The 24,728-nt window shown below is 32.3% G+C and overlaps 1 protein-coding gene across 1 annotated transcript; it reads right to left on the bottom strand.

Moving 5' to 3' along the window:
- Positions 1 to 219: 219 nt before the first annotated feature.
- Positions 220 to 24,426, bottom strand: LOC110032531 (rac-like GTP-binding protein 5). Its single transcript, XM_020736191.1, has 7 exons — positions 24,031 to 24,426; positions 22,834 to 22,921; positions 22,597 to 22,706; positions 22,429 to 22,492; positions 702 to 766; positions 554 to 619; positions 220 to 462 (listed from the first exon to the last, which is right to left on the bottom strand). The coding sequence occupies exons 1-7, from the start codon at positions 24,127 to 24,129 to the stop codon at positions 358 to 360; spliced, it is 597 nt and encodes a 198-aa protein (XP_020591850.1). The 5' UTR covers positions 24,130 to 24,426; the 3' UTR covers positions 220 to 357.
- Between the last annotated feature and the right edge of the window lie 302 nt (positions 24,427 to 24,728).

Below are 24,728 nucleotides of genomic sequence, written 5' to 3'. Positions count from 1 at the left end.
AAATACCTGCTCAGAAAAAAATAAAAACTCACTAGATAATTCTAAATAGAATTACAAAATAGGAATATAGCATGTTTGATAAGTAGAAAAATAGCTTCAGATGGCAGCACACATCCAATGTTTATGGATGAGGGCTCAGTCGTCTGATGTCTAGGTCAAGACAAATATCTGGTTAAGAACATTAATACAGCAGAAAGTTATATGAAAATACATGATGACTTTTTTTCTTTTTTTGACTCGTCGGAAATCTTCTGTTGTCGTTGATGTCAGTTAAATATACAGGAAGAGCTTCAATCCAAACAGAAACTTAAAGATTGCATAACAAATGTGCATGATCATCATTTCATGCACTCTTCTTCACAAAATGGAGCAAGATTTTTGTGCCTTCCTCTTCTTCTTTTTCTTTTGCTTGGGTGGCTGCAGAACAACTTTGATGGCAGCGTCAAATACTGCTTTGATATTCTATGACACAAAAATGATCACAAAAAAAATAAAGTTTTAGCCCTCTGGTTTTAAATGGCAAGCATGCAAGGGTTGTTCATTGAAGGCATACCTGCTGTGTTTTTGAGCTGCACTCTACGTAAGAAGAAGCACCTATTTGCTTTCTCAACTCTTCTCCCTTTAAAAATATTAAAATACATTAAAAGTGACTCAAGAATTGAATTGAAATCTCATTTTTTTTGCATCCTAATTCATCTTACCTGAACAGTACTGATAGGCACAGCACCTGGGTGGTCAATAAAGAACTGCGGGTCATCACGGAGATCTGAAAAAAAAAAAAACCACCAAAATATTACTTCATAGTTAACAAGTGGAGATTATTCAGTACATACTGAAACCATTGAACAAAAATGAATCAGGTCACCACAATGACAGAAACAGCAGCACAAGGGAAGGGACTACAGGGGATGCGCTGAATCCAAAACATACAAGTCAAAAAAATCATGACTTCCAATAAAAGCAGAAATTTAAAGCCAGGAATAGTGATATCTTATAACACAGTAAGAACATTTCTCTTTTATTTGTTTTACTTGATTATTTGATATGAACATATCATCATCCATGTGGGGCAATAAAACATATTCTATTAAAAGGGCATTTCAATTTGTTGGGGGGTGGGGCAGCGGTAACCCAGCTGCCCACGTTTCTTAGCGATATTATTACTTAGCTATCCCCGGCTTTGCGATATTCTTCTACCCTGGCTTCGCGTCTTCTGCCTAACCCGCTCCGGAGCTCTCGCATTTTCTCCTGTGCCCTGCTCATCCTCGTTCCGCATTTTCTTGGCTCATTACAGTTTGTTCTCGTTTTCTTTCTCTTCGTTCCCTGAGACCTGTGACGAGGGTTTCCCAACGTTTGCTTCTTCTTCCGGTATCCTCTATCCTTAATCTCTTATTAGTGGGATTCGTTCTATCAGCCGTATAGATCTGTACTGAACTTCTTGGTAAATTTTCTTAATGGGTTTCTTGTGTTTATTGCATAGCATCGATATTTCAAGATTTTGAGCTTCTTTGAGATTTTTACATTCAAAATTGGGGCGGTGGCGGCTGCTAATGCTTTGGTTTTGATGTTTGAGTTGGAATTTGGTGTTGGATTTGAGTGAAAATTTCATAAGAAGAGGCCTAATTAGGGGGGTGGGGGGGTCAACTGCTGGTTCAATTTTCTGCAACTGTGAATGGTTTTGTTTTCTGCAACTGTGAATAGCAACGTGAATGTTGCTTGTTTGGTGGTTCGCTCAGAGAATTTCATAATTTGTCTATGAGAAACTTTGAATTTGTGAATTTGAAAATTTGAGAATTTTCGTTGTTATTTTTTCGGCTTTGATATTTGAGTGGGAATCTTTGAGTGTACAATATTACTATGCAGGGGCATAATGGTCATTTATCCAAAAAGATAGTCAAATGTGCCCATCCTTTAATTTAGAGAATTACCAGAGGTATGAATTATGTTACTAATTTTATTCATACTCATTATGAATTATAGGATATAATCTCGAAAATAATTGGCAATGCTCAAAAAGATGCAGGTCTTTTACCTCCTGAGTGTTGAGAAAATTCCAAAATATAAGTGAAATATGCTCATCCTCTAATGAAAGTATGATAATGTCGTCATTCATTTGCCTTGGCAATTTCATATACCTTAAAAAATTGTCCCCCTCTCTATTCATCAATTTAAATCCTTAAGCATTCTAATGTAGTACTTTCCATATATCTAAACAGTCTTAGAATCCTTAACCTAGTCATCCTTCAAAACACTATTGTTATCTTTCGTAGACTTTAAGGATCATCTTTTGTAAACAATACCATGTGGGCTAAGTAGGCCATATCATTTATTGATGATCATCCTAGAATCACATGGATCTTTCTAATGAAAGATGACTCTAAAACCTATTAATATTTCATAAAATTCCACTCTTTTATGCAAACCCAATTTAAAACCCAAATTAAATTTTTTTAACAATGGATGGAATATTTTCAATCTATTTTGAAATTATACACATCAACAAACATATTGTCACCAAAGTTCTTCGATTCAAACTGCTTAACAAAATGGAAAACAAAAAACCAAAATAGACATCTTTGGGAAATTGTTTAATCAATTTGAATCACTATGAATATCCCAAAACACAACTATAAAAGGCTATCCTTAGTGTTAAATATATTATCAATCATATGCCAATAAGAATTCTAAAATTTAAAACTCTTTCGTCACACTCTCCAAGCCTATCCCAAAAAATAACTCATCTCCATCCCATAAATTATTTGGCTTCTCTAGTTTTATGCATAATTTTCATCATGAAAAAAAAATAACTTGACTCAAAAGCTATAAAATGCATATTTATTAGCTACTCTCCTCACCAAGAAGAGTACAAGTAACATTCTCTCAGAAAATTAAAACTACTTCATCACAATAAATGTGAACATTTCGAAAACCAATCCTTATTAAAAGGAAAAAGCTTCGTGGCCTTATCAAGATAGGTGGTCATAATCTATCTTAACAATCACCTATTCCAAACATAACTGAATCTCATTCTTTTGAATATCTCAAAGCTTCAAAGACCACACACAATGAGCAAGGTGCAGCAAGATTGTTTGTTCTAGATGACAAGATAATTCAATTGAAAAGGTGGAACAATGCAGTTCTCTTTACCGGACCAATGCTGACTCAAGTTCTAACACCACTTAACATGACAATACCAACCCTGAGAAAGATCAAAATATTCCTTTTGATTTCAAGAAAGATGTTAAGGAAATCACATCAATCACTCTATCAGCCATTATATTTACTTAAATAAATTATATCCTAAGTTTCATGCCTTCACTATGAATCTATCTTGCATGAAAATTCTAAATGATATTCGGCAAGCCTTAAAGATACTTCAATGGAAAAAAAATGCAATCATAGAGAAATATAGGGTCTAGAAAGAAACAATACATAGAAACTCTTAAAGCCTTCCAAACGGAGAAGCCTTTTGAACACAAATGAATTTTCAATGAGCGTTGGAGCAGCATTATTTGCATAAAGTTTCACTCAAATATGGAATTGATATTTAGAAACTTTAACACCAATTAATAAAATGAACATTATTCAGATAATTTTTTTCTCTTGCTGTTAATTTAAACTGATAACTTCATCTATAAAATGTAAAAAAAATGTATTTTATATGGGAACTCAGAAATAAAGCTTATATTATAATTCCTCCTAAATTTGAGAAGGCTAACAAAATGAACCAAGTTTGCGGAATTAAGTAATCTTTATATGGCTTTAAACAATCATCAAGAGCATGGTTATAAGTACTTTCAAAGATAATATAATATGACCACATCTTGTTTTCCAATATATCATCTAAAGTTAAATTTTATATATTGATTGCATACGTTGATGGTTGTAATCTTTACAGAGAATCATGAAGAAATTAATAGGCTAAAAAATAAAGTCTTAGAGATTAAAATCAATGATCTCTGTCTATTAAGAAATTTCATAGGCTTAAAAATAGTAAAATCAAGGATATAAACTTCTCTCAAGCGAAACATACCTTAAGACTTATTAAAGAAAATTACATTCTATGATTTCAGCCTGCAAATACGTCAATAGATCATTTAAACAATTTGAAATTAAAAAAATCAACCTCATTTTGAGAAAAAGAGGTAATAACAAATAGTAGGAAAACTTATATACCTAACCCGCACTAGTTCTAATATTCATTATCTTATTAACGTAGTTAGTTCATGTAACCCTACAAAGGGAAAATAAATTATGAAAATAGGATCCTAAGGTATCAAAAGAAGACACCTAAAACAAGAATTTCTCAAAAATAAAAGTAAAAAAAAAAAAATCCAAGTATCCAAGTATAAAATTTTTCACATTTTTCACAAATGCTAACTAGGTTGGTTCTATAATTGTTCGCTAATCCACATCTAATTATTGACCATTTCCATGAGAAAATATAGTCCGATGAAGAAGAAAATAATAATATGTTGATGCTCAAAGCAATACTAAAGCATATTTCAGGGACCTGACCCATAAAATTTGTGAAGAAATCTCCTATATTTAAAAATTCTCACTATAAGGTTGACGATAATGATGCGTAACAGTCAACCTTTTACAAGCATTACTAAAAAACTTATTCAACATAATATGACCTGGCACATCGAGATTAATAAACACAAGGAGAGAATTGAAAAAAAAAAATTATTAAAATTAGTTCACTCCATCAAGACATTAAATTGTTGATATCCTTGATAAGACCCTTAATAAAATAAATTCAATACTTGTATTTCTAAGATGCGATTGATCAACATATATTCTAAAGTTGCGGGGAGAGTGGAAATCCTAAACGCATTCAAAGATGTGGACATAATTCCAGTAAATCAAAAAGCAATAGTGAATTCCTACAATTTAGCAGACAACAACCTTCTGCTAATTGGAAAGGAGTCAATGCAACAAAAAATTAATCATAAACCATTAAAAAGGCGAACAACAATCATGCAAATTTAAAGAAGGCTCATTCTAGTAATCAATTTGTATTCCATAATGCCAATCAAAGATCCTCAATTGTTGGTTCAATAATATCCATTCAAACAAGATCTCACCACATGGTTAACTCAAAATTCATGACTTCCTATATTCTCCTAGTAATTTTTTTCCATGTAAAGAGGATTGATATCATATATATAACTCCCTACACTTGTGATCACTTCTGTTTTCAATTATTTTCCTTATGCGTGGTTGTAGCTTTATATTCTAGGCCCTCTAATTGGCCCATGTATCCTTTAAAAATTATGTACCCCATCTACTTATTGAAAAAAGAAAAGAATAGTACACCTAACTTATGTTTTTAAGCAATAACAAAATAGATCTTCATATATAAAGAAAATTCTTACCAAAATGCATTATCACCAATCTTCTGCTATGAAAAACAACCATTGCAAATAGACTTAATCTTTTATCTTTTACCTTTTATTCAATCATTCCCCAAGTGCAAACAAACCAAATCACAATCTTGGAATGCTCACTCAATCATATGCATGTCATGGCAATTTCTTTTGGTTTTCTACCATCTTCTTTCTTAAATCATTGAGCTAGCCGCACGTATTGCACTTGAAAATCACTGTCCTTTGTAGTTCCAATTAAAAACTCCAAGTTAAAATGGGTACTGTGACAAAAAAATGCCAAGCATAACTAAAAGGTAATTGATGTTGACTTATGGAAAGTGCAATTGAAGGTAAACTGCATGTAAAGGACCTTATCCCAAGTCTTCAAATGATGTGAATGTTAGCTCGCCAACATATGGAACATCATCTAATTTATCTCCTCAACATGCAAACCATCATCCAATCCACCGCAAGTATTTACCAATCCATTTGTGAATAAAAGGTAGCACTCATTCAACTTAGGAGTTGCTTGGGATCAATTTTTGTTTTTTGTTTTTTTTTTAACATAAAAATAGGAAATGAATAAGAAAACAGTGTTTGGTTATTCTTTTTTAATTATTTCTATTTTTTTTTTATTTTTGGAGGAACAATTCTATTTTTAAAATACTAAAAACAAAAAAACGTGTTTTTACCTGTTTTTAGAACACCGAAACCAGCCTTCATCTCCCTCGTGATAGCCCCTTTCCTCTCGCCTTCGTGACCGAAAGTCTTCGCACGCGACCCCCTTCCCTCTGGCCTACCAACTCCACTGCTTTGTCTTTCCTTCCATCGACGACTGTTCCCATCCTCTCCCACTTGCTATTACACGCATTTCGAAACTTCAGCCCAACTCTCCCCCTTCCTTTCAAGCTACGCGATACTCACCGCGAGCAGCCCTCTCTTGCTATTTCTCCATCCCGTACAGCTCCATTTTAGCAGCCGATAAAGCGTCTTTGATCGATGTCACACAGTTCAGATACTTCAAGGTGCTAGGCAAAGGCGTGCTTCCTTCCTCGTAGCCCATTGTTGTGAAGGCTAAACTTAATTCCAAGACTGCTGAAAAGAAGATTAAGGCTAACAGGATTGCCATGCTACTTATGGCTTGATCGGATCTGGAGAAAATCTGGTTTCTCCGGAAAGCACTGAGGTATGTGTTCTGTTTTTTCTTTTGGTTTTTTTAAAAATGTAGGTTACTTTATTTGCTTGCTGGATAGTGAGTTTTGGGTCGTGCTATATGAAATGACTGTTAAAGAGATTTCCTTTTGGTCTAGGTGCATTAAGTTTAATACAACAAAATTCTACTTTTCTTTCAATCTCAAGTATTCAATCTTCCCGCTGCTTCATTTTACCTTTTTCAAATATATTTAAAAAGAAAAAACTGATAAATTTTTTATATATTATTGCGAAAATCCACAGCCGATTCAAGTTTGATTCTTATCTTGAACTTTGAAATTTTCATTTGATGATTTAGTGGTTTGTTTGAAGTTCTCAGTGAAAAATATATAACAAAGGAAACAGTATTTCTACATTGTGGAGGAGTTTTCTCTGGCTATTTAAAATGAAATGTGTTGAGAACGTGACGAATTTGGCAAGTAAATGCACACATCAAAACGCTTTTTCTCACCTGATTGACACTCTTTAAGCAATTTCTCTAAAAGTTCTTGACAAAAAATATGTTAATGCTTTGAATAGGCATTATGCAGCAAGTTGGCATAACCTGCAGTTCGCCTTTTGGCTTTTACAAGCTGCCCTTCAAAGCATTTTAAGTTGTCCATCAAAATTATAAAAATTAATATCGTTTATGATTGCTATTACGCCTTTTCCCTGTCTTCATTACAAATACTATATTATGTTGCAATACCATTATTTGAAGCACTAATCTACGTGGAAGATATATGCCTAAATTATTATTTTTTTTCCTGTGTTTGACAGAAAATCCCAATTTGGCACAGAATCTAACAAATCAGAACATTTCCTAGTTAGAACAAGTGATATTTTTTAAGAAATTATAATTTAAAAAAAAAATAGGAAGAAAATACCAAACCAAATATGTTTTATATTAAAAAAAAAAAAAAAGATAAATCAAAACAGTATCACACACATATTCTAGAAACATAAAACAGAAAACACAACAAATTAAAAAAAAAAACAAAAACAGAAAGTGATCCCAAACAGGCTCTTAGTGTCCATAGAACACCAAAAGGACTCCAAAAAATACAAAGAAATCTGAAGTCCCTATTGAAAAATGATGAAAGCAACCCTAAAGTGCTTCTAAATACATTGAAAAGATAGCTTTGCACCCTACTTTTACTTAATAATAGTATGACATAGAATCAGGCACACCATCATCCTGAAATGATCAATTACAATGAAGAATCGCCCACATCATGTATTTAGAAATCCTTTTAAAGAAATTGACTGAATTGGGCTCGCATAGCCAATTGGGTACCAGGTAAGGGTTCTTGCAAGCCTATCATCCAATTTAAAAGCATCAATATCCAGCAAAGTAGACATCCCTTCACGAACCTTTACAACTACAAGTTCATCTTTGGCCTATAAACACAGCACTTCAAATTTTGAAGCTTTCTCCATATCTAAGTATCTCGTTAGTCTTGAAGTACACGTATATTGTATGCAATTCAAACAAAAAAAGTCACTTAGCACAACGATAATCTTCACGATATAGATATATACATTCTTGATATCCAATGATGTCAAAGACAAAGATTATGGCCTAAAACCTGTATTCTACTCTTATAATGTTGGTCATAACTTATAGTTGTTATCCAATCCTATTGTGGGCTCCCAAACCCACTCCAATTGTATTTGTTGCATACTGCACCACATTGTACTCAACATGGTGCATTGGAGCAACTACATGAACATTAAGTAGGGTGGCAGTTGCATCATTAATTGGTTGGGACACTATATTAACCATCTTGTTATATGCTCCCTTCTTATACTAAATCATCATATTGAATTATAACGAGTGACAACAGATTCTTAAGCCTAGTTTATTGCTAATTGAACTTAGTTTGTAGGTTACTAAAGTGGCAAGTGATTTGTATACTCAATTTTTTTCTTTTCCTAGAAGAGCTTGCAAAGGATTTCACTGCCTAAAGCAATATGAAGACCTCTTTTTCATAGATAAGCTAGTTGGATGTGTTTTCTACAGATCAAACAGTCATAGTAGTAGGCCTAGAAGTTGAAGCGCTGGAGTCAGTGATCTTCTTTTTCAAAAACTATAAGATGTTCCTGCTCATCCCACTGAACATGTAAGAGAGCAGCTAGAACTGAGAAGCTGTGGATGAGTTTCCTTACAGTACAGCTCGCATGAAGCTATGCAGTTCTGGAATGGCAATGAAGGCTAATTCCAAGTCGTGACAGCTAGTATTAAGAAGTGGTGGATGAACCTCCTTATGAATTAAAAAACATGCATGAAGCTCCACACCTTTGAAATGGTATGTAAGCCAAGCCAACTCTGAACTGGCATCTGGTTTGGATTTCTTTTTTTTTATTTCTCTGCCAACAATAAAATCAAGATTGACAAATTTGATGGATCAAACTCAAGTTTTTTTTTTTTTTGGTTTACAAGTTTGGCTTCTTGTATAAGCCTCAAAATCTTTCCAATTTCCTGCTGTTATTGTACACTAATTGTAATCTATATAAATAGTTACAAATTTACCTACAAAGTTTGCATTATTTCAACCATTAATCTCATGAAGGTTACTAGTGCCTTGTAGAGTTCAAATGGACATCATCTATCACTGGAACAGACCATGACTTTTTTTGAAGGCATTCTTCCATGTATCATCTTCTCCACCCAAATTTAGATGATTACGATTCCAGCTTGGATAACTAGTTGGTCGGCCACAATTAGTCAATCAACTCCTCAATCCAGGCAATGAAGAATGATTCTTGATTATTATCTTACTTAGCATCATATTGTCAAAAAAAGTTTGCTCTTATAGTTAATAAAAATTTTCCATCCATCATCCTTCTTTGGCAAAAGTATCACAAGTAATTCACATAGTAAACCACTTACTGGATCACTCTATGCTCTACCAAATCTGACACATGGTTCGTAATCTCCTTAGATCCCAACAATGAATGGAAGTATATGAGTTGATTTGACCAAAGAGCTCCCACGCTTAGTGGCAATTTATGCTACATAGCTTTCCTAGGTGGTAAACCAATCACTTCTGAGAAACGGACGGAAACTCCTATAACAGTTGATCATCATGCTTGCCCTTTGAACAGTCAAGAGCAAAACGAAACAACAGCATACATATTTAGAACTATGGCATCACGTGCGGTAGTATAAAATCAATAGCACTACTAATTTTTTTTCCTAGATGGCGGCAAACAGTATAAATATAAGAGAGAACTGAGAACAGTTATAGAACTAGTGAAAACTATACCATCTTTTACCATTTAAAGTACTACCATCTTTGGTAAAAGAAGGCATCATGCTTCAAAAAGCACAGATTGTTGAAGATCAAGTGCACAAATTAAGAGGTGCAACCTCAAAGCTGACCATATCTAACATATTGCTTGGTGATTAAAAATTTAACAGTGCATTGGCAGTTCACCCTGTAGCCCACTTCCTTCTTGAACCACCCCAAGGAGAATTTAAATGGTGGTCTCCAACTTCAATATGTTGGCCAGTTCCTCCACAATTAAGTTTTTTTGGACTTCCTGTATCAAAGATACATAAGACTAAGATAAGCTTGACCCATATATTCAGTAAGAAAATATCTTTTTGGTCTCATGTTATTGTTGGCTGTAAGTTATAAGTGTAGAGTTTTGTTTTACAATCCATGTTAACAACTTCTGAAGGCAGAGTTTTGTTGTTCAATTTCTGAAGACAGCTATACAAGCAGCTAGTTTTGTTGTTCAACTAACCAAGTCTACAATTTTTTATTTTTTTGAATGATATAAGGGTTATCCAGAGATGTTCATTGTGCTTGCATATAATACTTTTTTCCCAAAGCTCCAAGAGATTGTGAGGCTATAAGTGATTGGTTCTGCGAGGTTGGCAAATTTTATACTTTCTATCCAACCATTGGTTCGTTGATCTCTGCAGTTCTTATTTTCTAGATGGCTTCCAGCAATCCATCAATGTGAGTGTGAGAATTTTCTATTATACCATACCAATCTACATTCTTGCATATTCCACAATCACGTTCTCTATCTTTACTCCATCTTGTAGCCTTAATTCAAAGCAGATTTTTAGACACTTCTGTTAATATGACCATGGTGTAGTCAATGTATAATGGCCTTGTATTGCATTATTTGCTCTTTCCTTCTTTCTCCTTGCCTTTGCCTTTCTTTCCTTATTTCTCACAGTCACATTGTTGGCTTCCTGTAATCCATCAATGTGAGTGTGAGATTTGTCTATTATACAATACCAATCTACATTCTTGCATATTCCACAATCACATTCTCTATCTTGATTCCATCTCTTAGCCTTAATTCAAGGAAGAGTTTTAGACACTTCTGTTGGTATGACCAAGGTGTAGTCAATGTATACAAAGGCCTCGCATTGCATTATTAGCCTTGATTGCTCTTTCCTTCTTTCACCTTGCCTCTTGCATTGTTCTTTAATGGGGGTCTTATCCATATGCTACTAATCCTAAGTTGATTTTTTGTTTTTTAATGGCAATCACCTTTAGCTTTGGCTTCATCGATTGAGGTGATCACAAATAGCTCCAATTGCTAAATAAGATTGAAATGCAACACTGCAATTGATTCATCAAGGTAGAGGTTTCCACCATAATTGCTTGCTTCTAGAGCAAAATTTATCTCTGCATTAACCTTTTCAATTAGATCCACCTCTTTATTTATGGCCAATGGGATAGAAGTTTTCCATAAACATGGCCTTGAATAGGCTGCAAGTCATCCTCATTAGGTCATGGCTCTTCAATTCCACTTTCCACAACATAAGAGCATAATTAGATACATTTAGCTTCGAGAAAGCTATCTTCTGGACATTATTGTACTAGCAAAAAGAAAAGTTCATCTCGAGATGCTCGAACCATCCATCAAACTTTTCAACATCAGCTGTTCAATCAGAGATAGGCAATTTAACAGTACTCGAGTATCTCGTGATAACTCCAATAGGTGAACTTCATCTTCCATATTTTCACTCTTCATGATTTGTTATTCAAAATAGTAGTTTATGGAACCATATTTTGTAGCATGAGTAAGTGAATCACTGAGTAGCAAAAATAGTCTTTTTATAAGGTGGGAAAAATATTATGTCTCTAAATTAAAGTTAGGAAAATAAAACGGATAATAAATAATACAAAATAAAATCTTATATTTTATAAATTGCAAGATGATCGATAAATTGAATAATGATTACGAAATATAAATTATAAGAACTATTAAATTCTTAAATATATTACATGCAAAAGAACTAGAATTTAAATTTGTTCGCAGATCAAGATATCAAGAATTTCAGTTGAGTATAAATTATTTGTAGAGAATATTAATTGATAATGAAATTTTAAAAAATGCACAAGGAAATTTTATCGTCAAATTTTGATAGATAATTCTCATTTTTACTGTAATTGTTTAAATGGATAAATATTTGAGAAAAGAGTGATTAGAGATTAATATTGATAATCTTTTGACAATTAATTTAGAGCTATGAAGCTAATGATAGAGAGAACATTATGAGACTCCATCAGCCAAAATGTGCTTTTCTCTAAAGAAATGATTGATATTGTTGCACGAAAGTTTAATTGAGAAAAATGGTTGAAGTATAGCGTTCAAAAAAATGCTGTATTTTAGCTATATTATTACAACTTTACGCCTCAAGGGCAAATTGAGACAAGTCAAGGTGGTGAAAACTCATTTATTAATAAAAAGTTTACAAATTAGAAAAACAAAGAAAGAAAAAATTTTGCACATTGAAAATATAAAAATTTTCAAAATAAAGCAAGACAAAAATAAAAAGACTTATAATATTGACTCTTATTGTTATAAGTGGTGATTGTATTTAATTCTTCCATATAAAAAATTATTATTTCATGAACATGATGAGTTGTATCAATAAAATAATAAAAAAAAAAATTGCTTGCAAAAATTTCAATTTCATAAATATCATGATGAAGATATCAAAAAATTACATATATATTTGCAAATAAAAGTTCAAAGATAAAGTTAATTTCACCTAAAGTTGAAAAAAACAACTTAATGTATTGATGCTTAGATCATGATTTTTATCATTAATGATATGGGTGATTCTTATTTATCCGATCTAATGCAAGTCTCGTGATACAAATAGTTACTATAGTGAATCTGTTAATAAAAAGACAAATTGAGAGATTCCCAAATATTAGACATATTTTCTCAACAATCTATATATATATATGACTCATTGTTGGCTTGCCATGTATCTTATAAAGGCTGAATAAATTTTTGACAAATATAACTTTAAGAGTATTTTTAAATGCAACTATACATATATATATATATATATATATATATATATATATATATGTATAGTTGCATTTAAAAATACTCTTAAAGTTATATTTGTCAAAAATTTATTCAGCCTTTATAAGATACATGGCAAGCCAACAATGAGTCATCTAACATACAAGAATAGTTCTAAAGTTTAAAGGACATTTTTAAATAATAATCCAAAAGCATTCGATACCTATCATTTTGTCGATCAACTCCAATCGTGTTTCGTAATTTTTTCAAAGAATCATTGACGATTAAAGTATATTTTTGGTTTACTTAAAAAATTATGAATATTGTTGAACTATCCTGTAAGAATAAAAATACTTTTAAAGCTATTCAATATAACAATTTTTTAACATCTTAAAAATTATCAGTCAGAGATTTGAATCAAGAGGCTAATTTTCAATGAGTTAATAATACGCGTTGGGATTCAAATCCTCAAACATTAATTAATCGCAGGAAGATAAATGTTGTTCTGCTAAAGTCCTTAAAATTTCAGTACGAGATACATAATCAACAGTCAATTAAATTGATAGATAAAATGAATTTTTTAACATTATCTTTGTAATGGATTCAATTACTAACATTTTTTTATATTAGAAATGAATTATCATAACACTTATAGAAAAAATAACATAATAACTAAAATGCAATGAAATCGATAGAAATATCCGGACAACAAAAAAATGATGGATGAAGTGTCATTTTCTTGCAATTTAATTAAAATTGACGTTTCATATGTGAATTATATACTCAAAACTAGTCCACAGTCAACATAGAGAGATAAAGACAAAAAAAATTAAATCATTATCACGTTAAATCTTACACCATAAAAAATCATAGTCGAATAATCATTTTTTATTAGACTAGTATTGTATTATTTTTTTCTTATAGCGTCTTAAACTCAGATGATTTATTCTCTACTTTCGATAAAAGAAACAAATTCGTCTTGTAAAATTACAAACAATTTTTCTATGGTTGAAATTATACTCCTAAGTATCTATTTTTCACTAATATTATTGATATGTACAAAAGTGAAAAGTTCTTATATTTAAGAGAGAATGCCGACCTTGCAAAACAATAGTTAAAATAAAAATAGATTGTGCCAAATTTACAAAACTTTACATTGACATTAACTTTATCAGTTGCTACTATTATGATAGAGCGTATTTTTTCCTAAAGGATTTAATGCATCAATTGCACATTAAAATAGGTGATGAGTAACTCAATGATTACCTAAAAAGCAATATTGAGAAAAAATGTTTGACTTAATTACAAATAAAGTTGTCATGCAACATTAACAGAAAATATAAAATAGATTGATAAGCTCGTAATTATTATTTTATTTATCAATCATGTAATTTAATTAAAAAAAAGTTTGCTTTGAACTAAGTAATATCAATTTTATCCTTTCTTTTAGATTAATTTGCTCACTCCTAAAAAACACTTATTTTGCATTTGCATATAAAATACAAAATGCAATTAAAAAACATAAAAGAGACGTGAGTTAGAGAGTTATGTTAATTGATTGGAAGGGTAGTGAAACCGATGAGAACAACGAATGACTCCCATAAACTGAGAGGCAACCTAGATGAACAACATAAGCGTGCACTTGACAATGATTCTGTGAGACAAGAGGAAGCTGGCGAGGGTTGTCAGTTATTGCTATGGCACGTCTTTATGATGGATTGTGTAAAAAACTGTGTCGGGACCTCAGGTTAAGGGTATTCAAAAAAAGATTCATGTTTGAGGCCATGACCTGAAGATACATTTCTTCCAACTCATCTAATCAACTTTCACCATTCTAATCCCATCATAACTATCAATAGCCCAACTTGGAGATTAAATTGATCTCATGCCCATTAGTCAAATGTTGCTTCGTATCAATTGTAAAATTGGTTCTTATCAACAACATCTTTCCCTCAAGTACAATTAGTAGCTCTTGTACCAACATGATCTTCTAAGGTTTAGCAAATTAAGGAATTGAGTTAATGATCAAAAAGCCTTGTATGTAGGGATTATAAAGATCTGATTTGGTTGATGAGTCGATGAAGATTTAATGTTTTGTTCTTCTTAATATAATTGGGTTTGCTCTCTAAATAATTATACCTTTTCCGAATAATAATTTTACTGATACTAGACCAGCCAACAAAAGGATCCTAAAGCAAAATATTACAATGGACCTTCTCCTTTTAGCTTTATAACTCTTGCTCAATAAAAATTAAGGGTGACAGGGGAGGCCTATGCCAGCTATCACTACAATCCCTACGTTGGGCTAACTGCCAGTAGAGAGAGAAAAAGAAGGATAGTAAGAAGAAATGGACGCAATCATGGGGAAAGTGATTTTTCATAAAACTAAAACTTCACTACCATTAATAACATCTGTTTCATAGATTTAATTGCTAACCTCAAGATAAAAAATCTCCTTAAAATTCTATAATGCTAAGCAAACTTCCTTAGATTGTAAATAATTCATAAATATAAATTATACCAATTCATATTCCCAAAAAATTACATATGGATATGAAATATTTAAATTCAAATTCAGCGACACAAAAGATCACTGAAGATACATGGCTCTGAGATCCCGCCATATCACAAGGGCAAACCATTCTTCCTAGTGGCTTGTTGCCAGCAGCTTGCTTCTAGCAGCTATGATGATCCACCTGGATCAACAAAACTAGCAAGTGCCATGTTCCCAGGATGAATATTAAAGCATTAGAATGAGACTCAATCAATACAATCCGAATCCTGCATCAAAACATCCAAGTAGAGAAGCATTGCGCATATACTTTAGGCATGTTTTTTATTTAATGATTCTCTTCATGCGATTTGCCAAAAAGGGCCTTAGTAGAGAACTAGAAGTTTCACGTTCATTTCTGGATGCAAAATGTGCCGTGTCAGTCCATTTAATTAAAGATAGAACTTGAGAAAACCAAAAAGGAAATCAATTTAGAGCACTAAGTTTGATAAAGTAGATATTAATTCCTACTGAAGAAAATAAGAGAATGAAATTTACCCAAATAAGCAAGTGCATATGAATTTCATTAGACAAAATAAACCACATTTAGAGTAGATAATGGGACAAGAAAGTAAAAAAAAAGGAGAGAGAGAGAGAGAGAGAGAGAGAGAGAGAGACATTGCCAATTTGCAGGTTGTTAATAAGTGAAGTGCCATGAAACAGCACTTCTTCATTGACAATTTGCAATTGTTACCAAGTGAAGCGCCATGAAACAACCCTTTTTCATATCCAATTTGCATTTGTTAATAAGAGAAGCACCATGAAACAACATTTTTTTCAAGCATGATTGCAATGATTTAATCATATATTACACAATATAAGTCTGAGCAAGAAATTAACAAAATCAGTTTAGGCTCGCAGCTGTGCAAAACAATTTGCACAACTAGGGTTAACACTTCAAGCAGTTTACAGCAGGAGTGAATAAAATAGTTGGCAGAAAACTAATGATGATGATGATGATTAACAAAGTCCACATTCAATTTTAATAAGCTATAAACCTTTCATTAAAAGAACGACATTAATTTAAGAGGCAAAATTACATGATATGATGAAATGATTCCAAAATTTTCAATGCCACAAATCATTTTTTTACAGAAAGTCATTTGCCAAAACTATCTATTTATCTATATACATACATACATATATATTTATAAAAAGCAATTGCGATTTGGAATCTCTGAATCATCTGTTCTTTGAATGTCCTTTTGCTAAAGATGTTTGGCATCGTATTGGGTGCTTTTTTGGTATCTATTGGCCCATGAATCTGAACTTTAAGAAAGCAATTGCGATTTGGAAAGATTTTGAACCTTATTTCAACAAGCATTTCTGTTTTCCTGTTATTGTCTTATGGTTTATTTATTTGGATGGCAGGTTTATTTGGATGGCAAGAAACAGTCATAAATATGAAGATATGAAGATATTGGTCACTCCCCCTCCACCACTTCCATTTTAGCGGTTGCTTATTTCAAAAAAGCTTGGAAATCCTTCTTTGGACAGGATGCCACTCCTTCTGTGGCTAACGGTAGGAAACCCATTTTGATTAAATGGGTACCCCCCCTGGTTGGTTTAAGGTTAATGTTGATGGGAGTTTTTCCAATGCCTATACGGGTATGGGTGGGATTATCAGAGATGTCTCTGGAAGATGTATAGCTTACTTTGCTTCACCTTGTATTGCTAATTCCTCACTTGAGGCTGAGACCTTTGCTGTGCTTGCTCATCTTCATACGGTTACTTCTTTAAAATTAAATGGAATTGTGGTGGAAACTAATTCTGAAATCCTTTTTAACATTCTTATTGCTAAGATTCAACCTCCTTAGTATATCTATGCTGAAGAGAATCAGGTTTACTATTGAGAGACATCTTCTTAATATATCATTTTCATTTACTTATACAGAAGGGAATCAATCTGCGGATTGGCTGGCCAAATGAAGGATGCAAAATGCTATTTTTGAAAATTCCCCTCCCTCCCCCTTACTTAAGCTTATTAAAAATTATTTGGATGCCCCTTTTGCCCGTTTCTGAGGCGTTTATTTTGCATTATATGTTTTTGAATTCGGCTTACATGGATTGTCCCTTTATGCTCTTCTTGGAGATGGTTTTCGAGCATCAAATTGGCTCTCCTTTTTGTACTTTTGCTTCACTACCTTGTTACTTTTAACTCTCTTACCAGGTTTGGTCTTTTGACTAACAGGTTTGGTCTTTTGGTGATAAGCTTCGCCATCCCTTCTATGCTGAAGCCGTTCTTGGAAGGTCACGAAGCTACTCTCCTGCATTTTGACTGGTTTTCAGATATAGTTCAAGATTTTTTGGCCTTACGATTCACACCACTTTTTTTGCACTTTCTTTACATGTTTATGATGGGTATACTGCTTTGCATTGGTATACGTTTTGTTGAGACACATGCATGTATTTTTGAAAGTGGTTACTTTATAGTTCCTTGTACATCTACTTTGCGTAGTGTTGTAATGTGGATGAAGGAACCCTTAGGACTTTATGTATTTTTATTTCTTTTAGAAGGGATCCTCCTTCCCTCCTTTTTTTTATACCCTTCCTTTTTTACTCGTCACGAGCTACTCTTTTATTAAATATATATATATATATATATATGTGTACACATATATATATATACATATATAGATGTATATGTATACATATATAGATGTACATATATATATATATATATGTACATATATACATATGTACATATATATATATATATACATATATATATATGTGTACAAATGTATATGTATAGATATATGATATATCTATACATATACATTTGTATACATATATCATATATATGTATACAAATGTATATGTATAGATATATGATATATCTATACATATACATTTGTATACATATATCATATATATGTATACAAATGTATATGTATAGATATATCATATATCTATACATATACATTTGTATACATATACATCTGTATATGTATACATATACATTTGTATATGTATACATATACAAATGTATATGTATACATATACAGATGTATATGTATACAAATGTATATGTATAGATATATCATATATCTATACATATACATTTGTATACATATATATGATATATGTATACAAATGTATATGTATAGATATATCATATATCTATACATATACATTTGTATACATATATATGATATATGTATACAAATGTATATGTATAGATATATCATATATCTATACATAGTTCTATGGCATACATAACCGCAAATGGATTTTCTGGTTCTACAATTCTGCACAGCTCCAAAACAAATAAAAAACATATATTCAAAAACCAAAATACACAGCATAAAAGATGATGACGATACCAAGAAGCAAGATGGTGAATCCGCAGAAAGAGCTAGATATCTAGGCAGTATATTGTCGTCATTCCATGCAATATACTCAAGCCCTTGTAATGATGCCACTAGCGGAAATAAACCCCCAGTTACTAAAGAACATAGGCAATAGAAGCATTACCACTTAAAAAAATGATTGCACTTGGCACCAATACAATGTAAATGAACCCTCAATAAATCTGTGACTTGGAGACTAATCAATCGCCACATCGCCACTGTAGCAGAAGCAACTCCTCACTCCTCGTTTTCAGAAGTCCAACTGAACTTGCACTCAATTGGAATAGTCCTCATCAGACTATCAATTGCACCCAAAGTATTAAAATACCATCCTCCAAAACTAATTTATTGTATTGATAACGTACTTGAATATGCTTTGTCCTAAGATGATAAATTATATAATTTTCTTAATGAATAACAATCTAATTGTGATAATACAACATCCATTTCTCACAGTTTTAATCCAATTATTCCAAAAATAATTGCAATCAAAACATGTACTTGCTTGCTTCACTCAAGCAGCATACAGTAAATCAATAATAAAAGAGCAATTTTTTTTTTTTTTTGTGACCTTAAACCCAACTAAAAATCATAGAACCTAAAGATGTAAACATACCCACTAGTACTTTTCCTACTATTATATCTCCAACAATGCCGAAATCAACATATCCCTAAACTCCCAAATCAAACTTTAAAAAAAAAAATGCAAAATCTCTAATACTTCTCAGATGCCTAAGAATCCATTTTATACCTCCCAATATTATTTTCTAGGTTAACTCGTCTGCTTACTGACCAATCAAACTGCTTAGGCAATGTCAGTTTTAGTGCCCATCATAGCATACAAAAAACTACCAATAGCATAAGCAAATCATACATTTTCCATATGGGTTTATTCCTTTGAAGGGAAATTTCTCTTTCAACAGCTTAAAATGATTTTAAGGCTTTGTTGTTGTTGTTGTTGTTATTGTTGTAATAGCTTAAAATGATTACCCAGAGTACATATAATTTTGACATCTTGCAGGATGAATTTGCTAAGAAAATTCTTCACATTCCTCCTGTGAAAACTTGAAATATTATTGTTATATGCAACTCTCGTGCCAGTAATTTGATTAAAAGCACAAATCCCTTATCAGGAACACCTTAAAATTAAAAATACCTATTTCAACTGGTTACTTTCTAATTTGCTGAAAACTGCCATGACCATGTAGCAGTAAAATAATACAAGAATTACCAAATGTCTTCACATAACATTAGTGATCTTCTTGACATGTCAAAAAACCATTACTTCTCATAAAGCCATCAAAATTCTTTTATTAACTATTTAAAACCATAATTCTAAATTTTGCATACCATTCTCTCTTTCCCCTATACCACAACTCTTTGTTGTTACAACATATAAATTTATTCCTCCAAGTTACCTGAAGAAAGGTCATCTTTCCATTCGACTGCTCCAAGAAAAATTCTTCATTCACCAAAAGTGAAAGTACCACTCAAATTATGATTAATTTCAGCATTGAAGAAATTTTATGTGCATTCATTGCATTTTTTTATATTAAAATTGAAAACATTCAACAACCACCCTCCCCTTTCTACTTATTGTCATAGTGATTTTCTTTAAACATCAAAATTTGCAGCGAAATAAGTAACTGAAATTGTATATCTGCAACTAGAAGGGATGTAAGGCATTCTAATTTTATTTCCATAGCAACCATTATGAACCTTAGTAATTTTCAAACACTGTTATTAAAAGTCACATTATGGCTGTCATCAAATTGCCCAACTTAAATAAAATTACATGTTAACTTAGGCATATGCTTCAGATTTTGGATGTCCCAAACAGACCATTTAATCATCTTTAGCTTGGCGTCATCAACACCAGCAACATTCAAAGGTTCATCATCAGCAAGAAACATTTTCAGTGACGTGCAATAGGATAAAAATAAGTGAATGCATCAAACGCCCAAGCTTCAATAAGATTATCAATAAAATTAAAGCACTGTCGCTTTGATGATCACATTTGCCACGGCTATTCTTATCATCACTCTTCTTCAGTGCTCTGTAATTCTTCAAATAACTGATCATGCCACAATTATAGCACCCAATTACTGGCCTTGCTTCTATCAATTTTTGACTTACCCTATTACCACTACTCTTATTGAAATATCACTCAAAACCCATAACCCTCTTCTCAATATTAAAAGCAAAATTTAATCTCCAGACTAAATCAAAATTCCTTATTCAAATCTCCTTTGTAATAATAGCATCTTAAACATCACTAAATTTCAATTTTGAATTACTAATAGAATTGCTCACATAAGCCTTCATTCATAAAAATTCGATAATAATCCAAAGAAATTCTGGTGTATCATCATCAAATTTAATCTCCCACAACCAATTGCCATAAAAGCATGTAGATCTATTTAGATCTTCCACCATCAGACCACCTTAAACCATCTTTAGATTAAATAATATCTTTATCAGTTGTACCATGTTACATGTCCAGGTCTCTTTGTACATGTCCGACAAAATCTTCATCAAACTTAAACTGGCCTTCATTATTTCCACATCATGTGCCATGTTCTTTAATAACGTCAAATGAATCACTTGTAGCACCTATCTATCAAGGAAATTCCACTCACCCTCCTTTAAAGCTTTCTGTTTATTAGCAGGTGCATCATCTTGTTATATAGATAATACATTATATGCACCCTCCAAAATGGAAAGTACATTTCATCAACTTAGCAATTCCTAATGTCAAACTTATTGTTAATCATTGTCTTAATTAGTACCAAATACTTCGCTAACACTTTTTGTGAATTAGGTGATGCCTAATTTAAATCACCTGACAGGAAATAAAATAGAAAAGAAATGAACACGCCAAAACACACCATGAATTTTACATAGGTTTACCCAATTGATGGCTAACATAGTCGTTATTGTAGATTTCATTATGTTTACACTAGTGGAGCTTTACAAATAAATACACAACCGTAATTCCTTGATAAGAAACTTGGTGAAAATATAAAGTGAAATCTTCAAATAACCTTAATGAAAACTCACAAATACTAAATACTACATATAGAGTCCAAAAAAGATATTTCTACATAGGGCATTAATTAGGCTCCAAACTTCATATATTAATAATACTACAAACATAAGTTTATGTTGTTGATAAAAAACAGAGCCAATATCTACCATCAATGCAATAGATGACTAAGCCATTAAGCTCCTACCAGAAAAAGGAAATTAAATCAAATACCAACACCACAAATCAGGTTGAATTATTCAAAGACAAAAATGCACATTCAACAACAACAACAAAACCTTTATCCCATTATGTGGGGTCGGCTACATGAATCCTTTTTCTCCATTGAGTCCTATTTAGTGTCATATTTTCATTTAATTCTAATAAATTAAGATCATTTTTTTACAATATGCCCAAGTCATCTTAGGTCTACCTCTGCCTCTCTTAACATAAGTCGAATCCAAAACATCTACTCTTCTAATCGGCAAAACATCTACTCTTAATCGGATCATCAGATGGTCGGTGTTTAATGTGACCAAACCATCTTATACGCACATTAGCCAAAAGAAAATGTCAAAAAAAAAAGACAAACTAAAAGGAAACAAAAAAGGGAGAAATTCAATAAGAAGGAAAAAGACTTACCTAGCTTTGTTCCAACAAGTACAATAGGAACACCAGGGGCATAATGCCTTAGTTCAGGAATCCACTGCATTTAGAATAGAAACCCAACAAGGAGACGTAGTCAATTTTAGGACAGGAAGAGACAGATTTAGAGTAATTAAGAATTGAATCAATTGATTAGGTCTTCACCTTCTTTGAAACATTTTCATAGCTGGCCTTGCTGATGAGAGAAAAGGCCAGTATAAAAACATCAGCTCCGCGATAACTCAATGGTCTTAATCTATTATAATCTTCCTGACCTATTGAATAAAAACAAAATCAAAGAAACTCTGTTATTTTAATTCTATGAATCTAAGTGCTGAAGCAATAAAAGGGATGCTATTCAATAGATTTTGTAAAAGGACTAAGAAAAGCATTTCAAAGTACCAGCAGTATCCCATAAACCTAGGTTGACAGTGCTACCATCAACAACAACATTTGCACTGAAATTGTCAAACACTGTGGGCACATAATCCTGTTTTCCAAGAGACATAAAGTGGTAAGAAATCTACAAAGAGATGCTTAGATTCATATATGCAGTTGGGATTAAACAATGATAAACATTCAGCATACTTTTGATAAAAAAAGAAAAAAAGCTAAAAGAAACTGGATGGCTGCTTTTAAAGAAAGAAACGTGACATAAAGCTTCTTCATCCCATCTATTTTACTTTTACAGAAACCAGTGATTAGTGAAATCTTCGAATCAAAGTAACTTTCCATACAACATGTAATTGGAAAGCAGGAAGAGAAAAATTTGTTATTTTTATAAATTGAAATGAAAATTTAATTTCCATTTTTTCTTGATAATTGTTCTTTCTCCCCTGAGGGGTTCAAGATTAAAACTTCTTCCAACAGGTTCTTCCATACGAATAAAAAAGTTAATGAAATGGCATATCTGCATTAGAAAATATTCATTCAAATTTTCAACAGGGGATCAACACATAACTAATAAAGATAGCCATAAGTACATACTGCATTGAGACATGCCCATTTTTATATTAGGCATGTGCTGAGCTGGTGTTCAAAATTTGGGTGTAAAGCATAACTAATCTGTAATAGTTCACCAAAAAGTCAATATCCAAATACATCAGAATTTCATAGCAATATCTGGAACTTTAGTTAATCAGTCAAAATTTGTAGAGCGAATATGAAAGAATAGTAAAAAAGCCCTCATAATATTAACAAAAATCATAATATTATGAAACAAAAGATGACAATAGTTGAGATCTACAATCGGCTAGAAAATATTAACAACTCCTAAAAATTAAAACAGAAATCCATCGCTCCACCCATTTCATTGAAATGAAAGTTATAAATCTGAAATTTAAATCAATGAAATCAAAGAAGTATCGTATCAAGCATAATTTTCTGCCAGAACAAAAAACAGCACGAAAACCCCACGAAAATTGAAATTCATGTTCATTCAACAGAACATTTATTAAAGGTTCTGCTCCATCCCCAATTACCCCCAATTAATCCAGCACCAACCAACACAAAAAAATAAAAAAATAAAAAAAAATAACTAAACAACGAAATCCGTCAACCAAACACATCAAAATGAACCAAATTATTTCCCAAACTCACCGTAGGGAATGTGTTGCTGGTGTAAGATATAAGCATGCAGGTCTTTCCAACGGCGCCATCCCCTACGGTGACACACTTAATAAATCTCGAAGCACTCATCTCCTCCCCCCCAGGTCGCCCTCCCACGCTGTAAGATCAAACCGGAAGCTTGATCAGCAAAGTAAATGCCTCTCTTCAGCCATAAACGCACCACAAACCCACATCTTTCCTTCCCAAATCCAATCCTCGTCGGGAAGTCACAAAATTATAAACCTCGAGCAAGATCCCGTGATCCTGAAATAGATCTGCCTCTGTTACCCTCCTTTCTCCTTCTCTATGATCAGAACTTTCTGAGATGTAGAGAAGAGGAAGAAGAGGAATCAGACATGACTGCGGTTTAAGCGGCCGCGGACCACCTTTTCGATATAATTGGGTAATTTTTAAATATAATTATTTATAATTGGCATTTATTTAATTACAGAATATGGTAATTATAGCGGTTTTGATCAATTGTAAATGCGAGCGGGCAGTCAACCGGACAGCTAATAATTTCTGCATTAATATTAATTGCCCTGTTTTGGTGAGAACACATGGAGACCATTTGGGATGAACGACAATGGGTTCTTATTTTTGTTTTTTTTTTTTTAATAATTTACTTTTACTAAACTACGCGTGTGATTTTATTAGTTGATAGTGATACATCAATAAAAATTTTTATC

The sequence above is a fragment of the Phalaenopsis equestris genome, unplaced genomic scaffold (genome assembly GCF_001263595.1).
Source record: "Phalaenopsis equestris unplaced genomic scaffold, ASM126359v1 Scaffold000964, whole genome shotgun sequence".
NCBI classification, from domain to species: domain Eukaryota; kingdom Viridiplantae; phylum Streptophyta; class Magnoliopsida; order Asparagales; family Orchidaceae; genus Phalaenopsis; species Phalaenopsis equestris.
Note: the sequence above shows the minus strand (reverse complement) of the source record. Positions and strands in the feature narration are given on the sequence as shown.